This window comes from Clinocottus analis, unplaced genomic scaffold (assembly GCF_023055335.1).
Source record: "Clinocottus analis isolate CAN_PGR_092001 unplaced genomic scaffold, fCliAna1.0.p SCAF_6, whole genome shotgun sequence".
Lineage (NCBI taxonomy): Eukaryota > Metazoa > Chordata > Actinopteri > Perciformes > Cottidae > Clinocottus > Clinocottus analis.
The window spans coordinates 16,323,505-16,339,348 of NW_027176218.1; the positions used below are offsets into that span (position 1 = coordinate 16,323,505).

The 15,844-nt window shown below is 45.9% G+C and overlaps 1 protein-coding gene across 3 annotated transcripts in view; it reads left to right on the forward strand.

Annotated features, from left to right (window-relative positions):
• The window catches only part of mical3a (microtubule associated monooxygenase, calponin and LIM domain containing 3a), a 58,345-nt gene that overhangs the window by 17,951 nt on the left and 24,550 nt on the right, over positions 1 to 15,844 (forward strand). For 2 of the 3 annotated variants that reach the window (XM_068602780.1, XM_068602781.1), the window contains exons 7-21: positions 175 to 275; positions 1,529 to 1,786; positions 1,947 to 2,062; positions 2,459 to 2,585; positions 2,686 to 2,779; positions 3,503 to 3,650; positions 5,802 to 5,998; positions 6,162 to 6,280; positions 6,373 to 6,435; positions 6,590 to 6,763; positions 7,693 to 7,794; positions 10,048 to 10,158; positions 14,132 to 14,318; positions 14,815 to 14,909; positions 15,085 to 15,184. In XM_068602780.1, coding sequence (XP_068458881.1) covers positions 175 to 275; positions 1,529 to 1,786; positions 1,947 to 2,062; positions 2,459 to 2,585; positions 2,686 to 2,779; positions 3,503 to 3,650; positions 5,802 to 5,998; positions 6,162 to 6,280; positions 6,373 to 6,435; positions 6,590 to 6,763; positions 7,693 to 7,794; positions 10,048 to 10,158; positions 14,132 to 14,318; positions 14,815 to 14,909; positions 15,085 to 15,184 — 1,992 coding nt within the window. Of the gene's footprint in view, positions 1 to 174; positions 276 to 1,528; positions 1,787 to 1,946; positions 2,063 to 2,458; positions 2,586 to 2,685; positions 2,780 to 3,502; positions 3,651 to 5,801; positions 5,999 to 6,161; positions 6,281 to 6,372; positions 6,436 to 6,589; positions 6,764 to 7,692; positions 7,795 to 10,047; positions 10,159 to 10,699; positions 10,763 to 10,957; positions 11,066 to 11,239; positions 11,345 to 11,501; positions 11,616 to 12,340; positions 12,440 to 13,612; positions 13,721 to 14,131; positions 14,319 to 14,814; positions 14,910 to 15,084; positions 15,185 to 15,844 lie in introns of all 3 variants that reach the window. The other variant, XM_068602782.1, reaches the window with a different exon arrangement.

Here is a 15,844-nt window from a genome sequence, read left to right on the forward strand (position 1 = left end):
GATGCCAAGCCTGCCACAGTTTACCGCTGACACGACAATGTCCCGGGGGCCTTGGTTATGTGCTCCGAGTCGGGTAATTGCTGCTCTAATGACGACATGACAGCCAGCGACGGCATTAAGGAAAACGATTGTTTGTGATGTAACACTGCGTCTTTCTCCATGGGTCTTTTCTAGGTGTTGACCTGGAAAACATCGTCTACTACAAGGATGACACGCACTACTTTGTGATGACTGCCAAAAAACAGAGCCTGCTGGAGAAAGGAGTCATTCTGCATGTGAGTGATCAAAGTCCAGGTCTCGGCACGACGCGATCCGCATGCCCTGGAGACCATTGTTGAATCTCATTCCGTGTCTCTGTACTCGACATGAAGCCCGAATGCCCGCACAGGCTGACAAAATCAGAAGTCTGTCCCTGTGTTTTCTCGTTTTGTCTCCCAAGCTTTCATTCTCCCAGCCTTTTATTTTCCTTCTGTCTTTGCCTGGTATCAGCCTAATGGTCTAATCGAGCCAACAGTGTTCGGGCACAAACTGCCAACTCAAGCACACTGAGTGTGTGTGTGTGTGTGTGTGTGTGTGTGTGTGTGTGTGTGTGTGTGTCCTCACTGTAAGCAGTAGTTTCCTTTCCCTGTCCACATTCCACAGGAAACAGGAAAGACCTTTTTTTTTTGTACGTCTTAATGTACAAACATAACTGAAGGTGTGCTCTGTCTGCGTGGCGGCTTTTTTTTTGGGATTCTAAATTGCCCACAAAGTCTCTTAGATTAGCGTTTTTGCTGCCACAGTCATCGTTTCTTCTCCGGATAATTTTGAGACGTGCGTGCAAGTCGGTGTGTGTGTGTGTGTGTGTTTTCATGCTGAGGTGATGACATTAATGAGGTTTTGGTACACACAAGTCTGAGCCCGCAGGGGGATTTAGAGTATGGAGGCACGTGTTAATGAAATGTCATAATTGACTGCTGTAGTAACTTCTGGAAGTTCCCTTTTTGATAGAAAGTCCTAGACGGATCCTTTTTATAGCTATGAAGTTGACTCTGTCCTGCCCCTTGGAAAAGGATAGCGGAAGGGCGGAAGAGATGGCAGAGGGCCGGCAGATCCACACAGTTCAAGGCAGCGAGTCAGAAAACAACTCTTATTCATATCTTCCACTACCCTGCCCTTCCCCTCACCCCTCACCACCGCCGCCGCCACCACCGCCGGCCCGGCATTGGACAACCGGGGAGCTTGAAGGTGGAAGAATGTGCCTCTGACGCCCTCTGTGAAAACATGTCACTTTGAAAGAATGCGGTGATTTGATGCTACATGTTGGAGAGACTCGTGAACTGCTCGGGTTTTATTCCTCTGCAAGTGCTTCGTAGCACAGAGGAGTCTTCAACGCGTTCCTTTTTTGTTTACGGTGTAAACTGTAAACTTTTTGTCCCGTGTAATGACACTTTGCCGGCATTAGCTTGAAGCCGGCTGTGCAAGTTGTAACTCTGTCATTCCACTTCTCCACTTCTTCTAATGGACGCCCGTCTCGTCTCCGCTGCAGGACTATGCCGACACGGAGCTGCTGCTGTCCAGGTCCAACGTGGACCAGGCCGCCCTGCTGTCTTACGCCTCCGAGGCCGCGGATTTCTCCACCAACCACCAGCTGCCCACACTGGACTTCGCCATCAACCACTACGGCCAGCCCGACGTAGCCATGTTCGACTTCACCTGCATGTACGCCTCGGAGAACGCCGCCATGGTACGCCAACGCAACGGCCACCAGCTGATGGTGGCGCTCGTGGGGGACAGCCTGTTGGAGGTGAGAGAGAGAGAAAGAAAGAGAGAGAGAGACTGTGTTACTGTGCTCCACTTGAGGAGCTCAAATGCTTCACCCCCCGTTTTTTTGTTTTCATAAATCCTTGATTCTTCTGTGGCCATATTTGGATGTTGAATGTGGCGTTTGCTGCTGTTGTCTCCAGCCCTTCTGGCCCATGGGCACTGGCATCGCCCGCGGTTTCCTGGCAGCCATGGACTCGGGCTGGATGGTGAGGAGCTGGGCTCAGGGCAAAACCGCTCTTGAGGTTCTAGCTGAGAGGTGAGGGTGTGGAAACACTGAAACACAGGGACTGACCCCTCTCTCGTCCACACACACACACACACACACACACACACACACACACTACATGCATACATGTGCTCTCTGTTCAAACACACCCTTTTATCTTTAAGTGCTTCACTAGGAAATGTGCCTGTATGTGATTTCAAGCACCAGTCCCACTCTGGCTCGTGCTAATGGGATAAGAGGTTCACATGAGGACTGAATGGAATGTGACTCCCCAGTTCTGCAATAACGCTCTCTGCTCTTTGGTAGCAATGCTAATGAGTTTTCATAATTTATTCCCAGAGTATCTCCTTATGTTTTCCTCCCATCAATAAGACTCTGCTTATATAGCACATGGGAATATATTCAAAGTTTTCCTCTGTGCTTTAGGGAGAGTATATACCGCCTACTGCCCCAAACCACGACAGAAAACATCAGTAAGAACTTCAGTCATTACAGCGTGGACCCCACCACGCGCTACCCCAACATCAGCCTTAACTTCCTCAAGCCTAGCCAGGTGAGTGTGACGGGCCGACGGATCACCGCCGCCATCTGTTACATGCAGGAAGCACACGTGTTGTTCGAGTAATACAGCAATGACTGTGCGTGTGTTGCAGGTGAGGCACCTCTGCGACACAGGCGAGGCCAGAGAAATGCGCATTGAAATCGAGAATGTGATCAACTCGTCGACACCGAAGTTGGCCAGGAATGGTTTGTGTCTTTTTTTTTTTTTATTCCTCAAAAGGAGACTCTACAATGTTTAGGCCGTGGGAAAACACATTATTTGATCAGTGTGGGATTTTGCTGCAATCACTGTTGCTGAAATGTAATATTTAACTATTTCCACTCTAGACAATTGCCTGCTTGACAAGCAGTTGCGAGGTAACGCAAAGTCCAAATGCATGGTGTTGCTTTTCAGGGATTCCTAATAGTTTTAACAGTTGGAAAGTCTATCTGCTATACATGAGTAATGTACAATGAATAGTGGAATGATGGAACTTTGCGGATGGACTGATTGCAGCCTCTTAATTTATTGTACTAACTCGGTCATTGATACCTTCCCTCTAGCTCCCTGGTTTCATTCAGCGGTTTTATTTAATGTCCGTTCCAGCTGTTTTTAAGGTTTCCTGTGGGTTCCGCATCCTCTCCTAACCTCTCATTTGCATCCTTTCCTTCCTTTTTAAAACTCTCACACAGTTCATAATGCTTCCTCATTGGCTGGTTAAAACTAGTACTAACATGGATGATGATGCCATGGATGACAAAACTTAATGACACTATGCTCAGCCTTCCCTGACCAAGGCCATGAGATTGCCCAGCAAGAGTGTCGTGCTGCCCAGAAACTGTTTATATTTCTTGCTCTGTTTATTCCAGATTGAGTTCAACCTGCCGCTTCGCCATCAAGCCTTTCATGTTGTCTCTCTGCCCCACCAGAATCCATAGCTCGATCCAGTAAGCTGCTGAACTGGTGCCAGAGACAAACGGAGGGTTACAGGAATGTTAATGTGACCGACCTTACGATGTCTTGGAAGAGCGGTCTGGCCCTGTGCGCCCTCATTGACCGATACCGACCGGACCTCATGTGAGTATCGAAAAGAAATGCATGCTAGGGACGGGCTTGTACTGGCTCAAATAGCTGCGTCAGGTAGCAGTGACGCTGGGGCCAATATATTCAGCTCAATACTATGTTTGTACACTATGTGCATTATATATTGGAATTAAAATTCCTGGTTTCAGTTTTTGACCGATTTTGTTGCAGCAATAATGCGTTTAACACTTGAATTGTAGTTAATGTTAATTTCTAAATTACAATAGATTATTTTACTAATAAATAGTGATAGTAATTCACCACATTTACATCTGAATATTTGTTATATTTTACAAAGTGATACAACAAGGTTGAGGTCAAGCCTGATGTTGCACAGGTTAGATCTCTGCATCCTGATGCAGAACGCGCATCGCCAGGAGCCCACGTTAATTCAGACGGCAGATTTCGTTTCGCAGGAAAACATTTGCAAACTCTGCCCAGCGTGTCCCTTCACGGACAGAGAGAGAAAGGGTTAAAACTCTCTTGTCGTGCCTGTAACGACGGACCTGCTGTGTTTTATGTAAATTTTGTTGGTTTTCAAATAATGTTTATTGTCTAGTTGGGACCTTTTTGTATTGAGTCATACATCAATGTAAATGAGTCGACGGCTACCAGGCGTAATGACCCTTAAGGGAGCCCTCCTCATGTCCAGGTTTACACACACACACACACACACACACACACACACACACACACACACACACACACAGTCACACACACACAGTCACACAGTCTCCAGCCGCATTGCCTAATGTAGTTTGTTACCCTCTGGAGGCAAAGTGGCGATTAGCATCATAAGCTATAAGTATCTGTGTCCTGCCTGACCTTTACCAAGTAGCGCAGCGGTTGTGCTCTGCTGCGCTTGATAGGCCAGTTTATGGGAGGAGGGGAGAGCGATGATGAGCGGCGCTGCCTTTGGGGATGCTCCGTTCACATGCACTCGTGTACAAGAAGGGCAGTGATCGTGTGGAGAGTTCTCTCTGTGTGCCTTATGTGATGTTCTAATGCTAATGCCTTTCCAATGGGCTGCATGGGCGGTCGAGATGTATTGACGGCCCCTCCTTAGTGGTGTCGTTTAGCTGCAGTACGATGACATTCACGGTAATGCTTTCCACAACATGCATAGTACAGAAATGCTTCTTCATTAGTGTTAAATGCTCAATGTCAGCTCACATCCGCTCTATCTGGAGCTGCTGTTCAGTTGTGGTTGGAAAATATCGACTAGCTCCCGCTTTTTAGCTGCCTCGTCACAAAATGAGACGGATATTTGATCGTCCTTCATTGATTCGATGTGCGAGATGATCACGAATGATCAGCTGATCAGAAGTAGTTTTTTCGTTTCAAATCACACATTGCATCAGAGATCATATTTAGACTGTATTAAATAACTTAAAAAGCCTCAGTAATCAATACCTTTTAGATTAACAATCAATTGACGATGTGATGGGGTCGCTCATAGTGGACTCCACCCTCTCTCTCTCATAGCGTTGTTTCCAGCCACAACCGTTTTTTTTTTTTTTTTAGAGAAACAACTCTAAACCCCCATAAGCTAGCAGACGGATAATAATTTGGCAGTAAGCTGGTGAACATAGTGTAGCGTTTAGCAGCTAAAGATCCAGATGTTTCTCCGTATGAGGTGTTGGAGAGCACAACAGAGCAAGTGATTATTGGACTTACACTCCAGGAACATGACTTCAAATGAATACTGAATGATTGTGTAGCTCTGTACTTGTTGGATTTGTAAATAAGCAGCTATTTGCCATATCAATTTGGTGACACCATGTCAACATTGTGTTTACAGCTTGTTTCTGTTGCCCCCAAGTGGCGAAAGAAAATCCCACTTTAGTGCACCTAAAGTACACCTGAATGTCTGATGTAATGCTCTTATGGGGGTTAATTAAATCTAATTGCCTCCCAATGATGATACACAATGGGGGTCCTGTTTCAATATTCAAATCAATGGAGAATACTAATTCAAAGCCAAATGTTTTTCATTCACAGGAGCAGCAGAGGTTTAGGGTTATTGAGACGAGTGCTTGTGTGCTTATGATTATCTTTGTCTGTCGGTCCATTATCTTGGCCCTGCACTGCACCCATACGGCCCTGTGTCATGCTCTGTGTCATTCCCTCTTCCTTCTCCCTCAGTGACTTTACTTCCCTGGATGAGCGAGACCAGGAGAAGAACAACCAGTTGGGCTTCGACGTGGCAGAGAGGGAGTTTGGCATCTCACCCTGCATGACGGGCAAGGAGATGTCTTCTGTGATCGAGCCAGACAAACTCTCCATGGTCATGTACCTCAGCCAGTTCTACGAGATGTTTAAGGACACAGTGCCACCCGGAGGTGAGAGTGAGTGATGCAGCCGCTGCTTCTGTAATCTGGTGTTGGGAGGTTGTCTGTACACAGTGCTACAGATGCTCTGAGAACACAACTACCCTTCATACCGAGAGGATTTAAACAGCTGTTGTTAATTTTCTAACGTTGTTCTATTATTATTTCTGTACAGATAAACACAATTTGAGTCCTGAGGAGAAGGCAGCGCTGATATCCAGCACCAAGTCCCCCATCTCCTTCCTCAGCAAGCTTGGTCAGAGCATAGCAATATCCAGGAAACGAAATCCAAAGGTCGGTGTTTTGTCCGTTGCTTTTAAATGTGGCTCTTGATAACCTCATTGTTGTAGTAGGAGTGGAAATAACTCATGACTTGTCATCAACAGGACAAAAAGGAGAAGGATGTGGACGGTTTGGGGAAGAGGAGGAAAACCAGCCAGTCTGAAGATGTGAGTAGTTCTGACAGCGAAGCGTCTCAGATGTTGAGTTTGGGATTATTGTTTTGAGGAGCCTATCCTACCGGAACAGACTAATTAATCCCTCCAGACTGACGGCAACCGGCAAACAGCTTTTTTAAAAAACAGTTTTTCCACTTTCCCGCAGGAGGAGGTATCCAGAACCGGTCGTGACGACCGGCCGTCGGCCCCAGCTGTCCTGACGGAGAGAAAAATGGACTCCTGCGCTGTGGGGAACCACAACAAAGTCAAAGTCATGGCCACCCAGCTGATCGCCAAGTTTGAGGAGAACGCTCCACAGGCTACGGGACTCAAACGGCAGGTATGAAGGGAGTCACGCGGTTCATTTTGGTGCAATTGGGATGGAAAAACAGGCTTTCCACTCGGGCAAGTTCTGGACTTCGTTGGAGTTACGATCTTTTTTTTTTTTTACAAACTCATTGTGGTTTGTTTTCCCCTTCATTGAATGTTTGACGAACATGTAGATTTGGATGCTGCGTGACAGGGCCTCTGGTCTGTCTGGACGAGCTGTAGGCCACTGTATTAATGAGCCGAGGCCCAGAATGCTAATACTGCTCAGGCTGGGTATTGTTCCCGCGTCATGTAGGCGGCCTCGTGGTGCCGGCCGGGTTCGGAGGCCTTGGAGGTGAATCGGTTCGCAGAGCTTTGGTTCGCTTGCCACGGAGTGTGGGAGGGAGCAGTGGGCCGATGGGAACACTAAACAGTACTGTTAAGGGGGAAAGACAACTCCCAACTGTTGCTGTTGGAGAAAATGTCTCGTTATTATGCGTCTCGGAATAGCTGCTTCTGATTTAAAGTCAATGAAAATAGTTGATTATATAATCGTGTTGAGACAGAACATAACTTGATGGGAAGTCAAAGGATTTCTAAAGGCTGAATACAGAACAATTGTTTGGCTAAAGGTACTTCATGCACCTATTTGTGTTTTTCCAGCTGGTGTCTGCATGATATTTCCTTTTAGATATCTGAAAGTGCTATTATAAATTCTACACAACTCTTAGCACAGTCTTCTTATGCCTATGACTCTGTCATTTCCTCATTGGTTTTGAACAAATGATTTTCCAAGCCTCATTGACTCCATCCTTCCATGATTCACTTCCTTCTTTCTGTTTTTCTCTCTCCTCGTTTCCACCTCTCATCATGAACTATGTCATGTTGCCTCCTTGCACGGTTATCCGGGCCCTCTCACTGGCCTCGCTCGCTGTCAATCACCTTTGTCTGACTACAAAGGGGGAATCTCTGCCCAATCTGGATCGCCTCTTCCCCCTTACCTCGCCCCAAACCCCTGTGAATGAGCCAGTGCGCCTGGCACCTGTCCCGGCATGGAGAAAGGTAAAGAGTGGGACCGCCCCGCCTCGTCCCCATAGACACTTACGGCTAGGCTGACCTTCTAACCATAAGTCCCTGTGGTGTGTCGTAGTGGGGAAAGCTGCTTTGTGCTGACCTGTACCAGTCTGAGCCTCACCCTCCCTGTAGACCATTTGCAGACCTGTTGTGTGAGATTCGGAGGAATTAACTCAGCGGCTTATTGTGTGGTTAACAAAACTGTGTGATTGCGTTAAACTTCTCATTCAAATCGCCGTGTGTGTGCTTGTGTGTGTTTGTGTGAGACACATAAGAGTGTGACACCTCCTTGGTCTCTCCTCTGCTTCTCCTGTCCTGGTTCAGAGACGCACACAGCAGCAGGAGCAGCTGAGCATTCGCTACAAAGAAATGATCAAGGGTCAGACACTGCCCAACAGAGGGGAGCAGGTATGGTTAGCTACGCTGGCCCGGTAGTCCTCCAACAACTTTCACGCCCCATTAAGTCCAGATAGTCATGTCTCTCCCCCCCCACCATACACACATACACACACACACACACACACACACACACACACTTATAGGTGGAAATGGATAGCCTCCACAAGCCAGACAACATCTCCACTGAGGGCTAAAAAAGCCCCGAGCAGATACAGATGGTCATACAACCGTATAAAGCATGTGTTTCCAATCTGAAATGAGAGTCTATTATTACTGTATTGAAACCACATTTTCAGACAAAAATATAACTGTAAAAATCATATAATGCGTGCTCGTAAAATGCTTACAGGGCGGGAATTGTTAGTTAGTTGTGATGGATAACACACAAAATATCTTAGAATGATATTGTATACATAAACATATGAAAGAGTTTTGGGGTTTAGGTATCCTTGAGCAGGACCAAAACTGTTAAAAAGGTTTTCTTTCTTAAAACAACATTGACAGAGCCAATTGATGTTATTTATTTGTAGACTGCATCGTTTCCATCCATGTTTGCACCCCTGGAGTTGTCTTCATTCCCACATGTTGCTGGTGCATTGACACTTTGCTTGGCACATTAAGGCCGCCTGTCAATCAGTGGAAAGGTAGGGACAAATAAGTAAACGTGAAGACTAACAGAACGAGTGGTCTCCTTATACGATGGGTATCATCCCCCTTTTTTTTGTTGCCCCGTTGGACACTTTTCTTTGACCTGAGAGCTCCAGTTTAAGGTTCATCACTATGCTTCTGCGTACTGAGGAAGTAGATACAATTAAACTTCCTATTTTGTTAGCTACCAACCCGACTCCTAGGTGTGTTTTAAAATATTCTGGCCTGATTATACTGACCCGGCGCTGCGTCCTCTCCTCCAGCCTCAGGAAAGACCAGCTGGCCTGCCGGGTTGTCGTCCTGCTTTACTGTTCTCTCATCCGAATACTCAGACTCAGCGCAGTGACGTGCCAGCAGCGGTTTCCCCTGCTGATGCTGAGAAAGTTGTCTTTTCTTTTTTTTTTGTCTCGTCACTAGATTAAGCATTCCCCTCACAGAGACGGATTTAAACTCCAAACTTCCCTCTTTTTAAAAGGATTTAATTCACGGCTGTTTTTAAATGTCCTCTCACTGCACAGCCAGTCTCAGCCAGCTGCAAAGGTAATTAACTTAAAGTATATCGTAAAGACTGGAAATAATCGTGATAATCCTAAACACTTAGTCTACAGAAACTATTTAGGATTTAGTTTTTTTTAAGCCACTCATATTCAATATTCATTTTTTTGTCTTCTTTAAATAAGTTTGTCAAGCCCTTGTTTTTAGAGTTTTCCTTCACCCTTTTTCAGTGATTAGATTTATGTTTTGGTACCAATATAAGAGACCTTGATATATTCCAAGTTTAATTACAGAGCTAGTGTATTATTTCCCCTTTTGACTATGGGCTGTATTCATACAGGGCAGGGCATTATTTTTTTTTTCGCTATATACACGTTGTGGGTGATCTGTTTTAGCGGTTGTGTGAATGGAAACGTGTGTACCGATGTGTCCGGCTAACGGTGCATGTAGTGTGAACCTAAGCAAGTGAAGTGGTGCCACACACTAATTCTATTAACCACATGGATAACAAACTGTGTGCTGATGCAAATTTCTGAAGCCATAATTTGACCTTTTTGTTTTTGCAAGGTTCTCAAAGCATCGCTATTCATTATCGGACTTCGAATGATGTGCTGCATATTTACTCTTGGCCGTGTCACTTTCATCATCATTCTATTCATTTTCTGCTGAACCTGCTGTCCCTGTCCCTCATCTCTCAAGGCCAGAGGTGGTGCCGACCAGCTGTCCAGCTCGGGCTCTCGGAGCTGCCCAAAGAAAACCATTCTGCTCCCTTCTTCCTCCTCCACTTCCTCGCTCTCTCTTCACTCAGAGGTGACACATGGTCTGCTGCATCTGTCCGTCTCTCTCTCTCTCTGTGTGTGTGTGTGTGTGTGTGTGTCAATCCCTTAACCCCCACCAACCTTTTTTTCCTTCTCTGAAAGCATCCTCTAATTGTGTCTGCTGTACCTCAGATTTGGCCTCTGCAGTATGCGGGTGTAAATAAAACACAACAAAAGCGCTGCATTTCTCCAAACGACTGCCTTGAGTGGTTATGGTCTTGTTTACTTCCCCTGACTCTCTCTGTGTGTGTGTGAGTGTGTGTGTGTGTGTGTGTGTGTGTGTGTGCGTGTGTGTGAGTGACATTATCAAGAGGAGCCGTTTTGTTTTCATGTGGAAGGGTATGCCGTTTGGGTGTGACAGCTTGTGAATAAATGTAAGACTTCGGGGAGCAATTTTAACTTATCGCCGGGCACTGTCAAGAGCCTGTGCATAACAAGCTGTTCTCCAACACAACAACCCCTTTTTGTGACTGTGTTTATGCTCGATGCGAACCCAAAGTGTTAATACAGCGCGTGTCATTTCTGCCTTCAAGCATTTGCGTAAAAGTCCGGAAGAAGAGGAGCTTGAATACTACGAGATGCCTCTAAAATACGGGGTAGAGTACTTGAGTGATTGCATGGATGCGCATTCAGCTTGTCACTGCTGTTGTTTGTGGTTGGATTTTCTTCATGAGAGATGGTTTAGTAGCTGTGAACAGACTGCTTTATGGAAGAAACCAGGCTTTTAACAGCACGAGCCCTTTAGCGACACCCGAATCATCGTCAAGTCTCAATAGAGCTTCCCTTGGCAGGAGCAGAAGCTGCCCCACCTGACAACACCCATTCACATACCTGGCATACAAGAGAGGGCTGACCGCCTGATCTCCAGGTTTAAAGGCAAACCCGAGAAGCCACCAAAGGTGAACGCCGTGCATGGACATTTCGGAGAACGTGGTTTCCAATATTCAGATTTCTTTTTATTGCTCACATTTCTTGGCCTGCACTGTATGTAAAGGGCATGCATGAAGGGTTCGCATGCACATCCTCCTGAGTCTTAATTCCCTTTTCGAACCATTCCCTTTTCCCCGCTGAAGCCGAAGAAAAAGCCGTCCCGTTTCTTTTTAGAGCAGTGGCACTTGTCACGGGACCCGACTGCGAGTCCTGGTTCCCCGCTGTCCTCTCCTGACTCTTCTAGAAAGGTTAGGATTTGGTGTCACTAAGTCACCCCTTTGTGGCTGTTTTTACTTTTGAGAACAACACCTGACTTTGAGGCTCTTGTTAAAGCTTGTTCAGTCCGTGTTTATCCTGAGTGTGACTTTTGGGCCTTTTGTGACTGAATCATTTATTTCTCTGCAGGAGCCAGCAAGGCCCCTCCTTTCCGATGATGAAATGCCTTTATATGTGCTTAGTATTCAGGAGAGGGCCGAGCTACTTGCCTCTCAGTTTGAGGGCAAGCCAGCCGGACCGCAGGTGACATTTCCCCATTAACACAGACATCTGATTTGATAATCTAATAATTATGCATCTTGATAAAGGAGCACACTAATTTTGCGAGACTTGTCCTGTTGGTCAACTTTACCTTTTCAAGACTAGACAAAGGGCAGCATGTAAATAACAATTCATATTAGCAGTAAAGTGCATGGAAAAAATATTTATGATGGATAAGATTTGTCACAAAACAATTAATGTTCCTCTGTTTTATGTAGTTACTGTATATAAACTAACAACTGTAGGGTTAATATGACATTTCATATGTAAATTGTATAAAAGGACAGTTTGTAAGACATACCAGAAAAACTAAGAAATAGAAATAGCCTAGCTGCCTTTTCTTACTCAGCAATTTATGCTAGCGCATTAGCATAGAACACGAGAGGGAATGACTCAACAGCTAACGGCAAAAATACATAAACTTTCATCTTTAAATTATGTTCAAGTGATTTTATTTGCCATTGGCAAAGATGCCCTAAAGTAATAGAACAACATTTCTTTAAAAGGCTGAACTCAGCAGCGTATGCTAGCGTGTTAGCGTGGAACCCCCGAGGGGATGGAGCTGACCAAAAGGCCGCTCTCCAAACACAATTTGGTTTGATAGTTTAATTTCAGAAAATGGTGTGAAACCGTTCGTATTGGGTTTCCTAATTGTTAAATTTCCATTTTGAAAACGACTCTCTTCTCTCTCTCCCTTTTTTGTGGAGCCCAAGAAAAAAAACTCCCGTTTTTTTACGGAACAATGGCACCTGGCCCGAGCCCGGTCTCCCCCTGGTTCTCCCCGCTCCACCCCCGACTTGAGACAGGTAGTGGTTTCCCCGGCCGGCAGGAATGCAGTGTGGTGACGCTAACTCACTGCACGCCGTCTTTCATCAAACTGCCTCGTCTCCATTAATTATTTGTGTTGCTTAATGTGACTTAAGCTCCCTTGAGACTTGAAAAGCCCGTCTGCTTGTTGTGAAATATTAGGAAACTCATTTGCAACCTGTTAATTGTTTTCTGTTGTCATGTCTTAGCATGTGGGTGAGTAATCAGTCCTTGTGACTATGACTATCTGGACAGATGTCAAAATATTCTCAGCTGGCACACCGCTTCAACTTAATTAGACTTCCCGCAGTTGTTTTGCCAAGGGAGTCTCTTGTAGTTGTTTTGGATTTGCAAGAGCAGCTTGGCTGCAAAAAAAAAAAAAAAAATCTCATCTAGTATAATTCCCATGTTGACAAACACAGTTCCAATTGTGGCAGGGTAACAACTTTGCAATGCAGTGGGACTGCAACGTGTGCTCCAATCCCATCCACAGAAATAGTTTGCATGGCTTAGGATTGCCTCGTACAAACTAAACCTCATTTCAATTCTTCCCCTATCGGGGATGAAGCATAGCTTCTTTTTTTTTTTTTTGGAGCTTTCATAGGTCGCATCTTAATCCTGGTATATATATTAATGCAGGATATAAACTATTGACACGTAATAACGAACCAGTTGAATAGTCCTCGCCAACATTTCAATTTTTTCATATTTATTGTTCGATTAATAATGCAACGGTGCTGTGTGTGCGTGTGATGAACGGATGGCAGCTTCACAGGGTCTTCATATATACATATTGATTTACTGAAGCACGCCTGCACTTAGTAGTGCCGTCGTCGTTTGAAATGCGGTAACGATCTCGCTCTTTTTCTGATGTCCCAAATCCAATGATGCTGTGTGATGGCACGTATACGCAGTGAGTCTTAGCTACAGGAGCTACGTTTGGTTTTGTGGTGAGGCGGGGCTGCTGCCGGCACATCGAAATGCTTGATCAATCAAGCATGAAAACGTTGCTTTGTCTTGTCTAAATGTCCTGTCACACACCATTGTTGTGTTTTAATGCTCTCCTCTTCTCACCGCCACCATCCCTCACGTTTATCTTCATCTTTCATCCACCATGTTCTAACGTCTGTCCACCTGTATTTCTTTTTTCCTCCCCTTAATGCTGTTAATAGCGCTATGTCAGGATGTACAAAGGCGCTGTTGGCTCATTGGCTGAGCAGATAGCCAATCAGCTTCAATCTCAGGAATATCCTAAGCCTTTACCTGAAAAGAAGGACTTGGTAAGCATGTTGGCCCAGTGGTAGGAGGCATGTGGCTTGTATAGATCGCGAGTGTCGAGCAGCGTGTTGTTTCAGACACTGACATGTCGTGAAGACGCTGAAGTGTTAGTTTTCCGTCACAGTTTAACATTAATCCACCTCCCTCTAGCTGGTGTGTGTGTGTGTGTTTTCTCCACAATTTACTACTGTTTGGGATACTGTTGTGGTTGTAGAGTTTCATAGTGATAAGAGATCCCGATTCCTTGTGACAAATAACCTGTGTTGTGCTCTTGTCCTTGGGTTATAAGTAGCTCAACACCCGGCGTATATCCGGCAGTGACCGGGCGGGTGATGTCCACAAAATCGTTGACGTTTTTTCCGCCTCCCCTCTCTTCTCACTCGTAACCTCATCACTGTGTTATCCTTCCGCAGGGCTCACTGAGAAAAGAGTTCCCCGCCAACATCGGGGGCAGCGACGTGTGCTTCTTCTGCCGCAAGCGTGTGTACGTGATGGAGAGGCTGAGCGCAGAGGGGAAGTTCTTCCATCGCAGCTGCTTCAAGTGTGAATACTGTAACACCACGCTGCGCCTGTCCTCCTACGCCTTCGATGTGGAGGACGGTAAGACTGCGGTTAAGATAACTTTTCTCCTTATCTTTGCCATTTTGTTCCTAATATTCATCGAAAAAAAACAACATTTGTTGTACAAACACGTCTGCCGGCAGAATAATAGATAGCTTCATAACATCTCAACTTGAAAGATGTGAGCTGACGTTGCATTCCACTACATTGACTCCAGTCTCACAGTTCTGGAGTCCTTTTTTCCCCTCTCGGGGAGGTGCTCACGGACAGGCAGCAGATTGTTTATTGAGAAAGAGAAGCTGTTTTTCCGAGTCAGCCGTGGGACTTAAACCCACTGACGCTCTGAGCTGACACAGAAGGGAAGATCTTTTTATTCAAAAATGACAAACGCGCTGTGTCGTTCTGCAGAAGAGATGAACCCTGTAGACTCTGTTCGGTGAAATGTGCAAAATGTGCAAAATGTGCATTGTACACGTTTATATTTGTATTGAATTTATTTGCTCATATGCTCTGTGTCTTCCTTTTTATCCTGCAGGGAAATTCTACTGCAAGCCCCACTTCTGCTACCGCCTGTCTGGCTATGCTCAGAGAAAGAGGCCCGCTCCCTCTCCGACTCCAATCACCGCTAAGGTACCCGTTTCCGTTTTTACCCGCCGGACTCCTGGTGGAAATCAGGATTCACTGGCGCAATGATGAAGAAATAAATTGTTTTGTTTGTCTCCCGAACGCTCTGGCGAAGTATAGGCTCACAGCAGCTAACGCGCCGGAGGCAGATTGAGAGACTGACGTCGTCTGTCTTTTGCAGGAGAACCAGGCGCCCCAAACCCCCACGGCGACCGTGGATGCCCCCGGGAGGGCGATGGCGACGGCGGCGGCAGCGCCCTCGGCCGAGCTCCAGCCTTCAGGTACCCCACTTTCCTCTCTTGCTGTGGCGGCTGCGCCCTACCGTCTGGTCAAGGGCGCGGGAGTCCGGCTGCGTGCCCTCCGCCGCACGCTCTCCTGGACCTGCCACCAGGTGGCGCACAACCCGCTAGACTCTCCCTTTCTGTGTACCTACTGCATCTACCTCTTCTGCTGTTTCACCATCAATGCCCTGCTCAACCTCCTCTAGCATGACTCTCTTGCCCCTCCTTTTCTTCCCTTCCTTCCATCCGTTGCCAACTAATGCCAGTGGGGTTGTATAGATTTAGCTCACTGTATTGACTCACTCAGCCTGCGGCCTGTTCATGTAAATTTTGTGATTCCTCGATTTGATTTCTCATTTGAAGATGCGTCATTCTTTCCGTCTCAGACATTTTCTGACTTGTGATTGGTCGAAGCAGTTAAGCACTTAAGCAGTCAAGCAGCCCAATGGCAGCGTATAATTTTTAGAATTGAATGGTGCATCTTAAATACATTTTCATTTTTCTTGGCTTGGTAATTAAAAAAAAAAAAAAAAAAGAGTTGGACAAAGTTCCGTCGGGTCGGCTTTCCAAGCAGCAATATTAGCGATTTGTTACTCTCTCTCTCTGCTGATTTTATGATCAGATGTGGCAGTAACGTGCCAGCTGTTTTACTCAAAACAT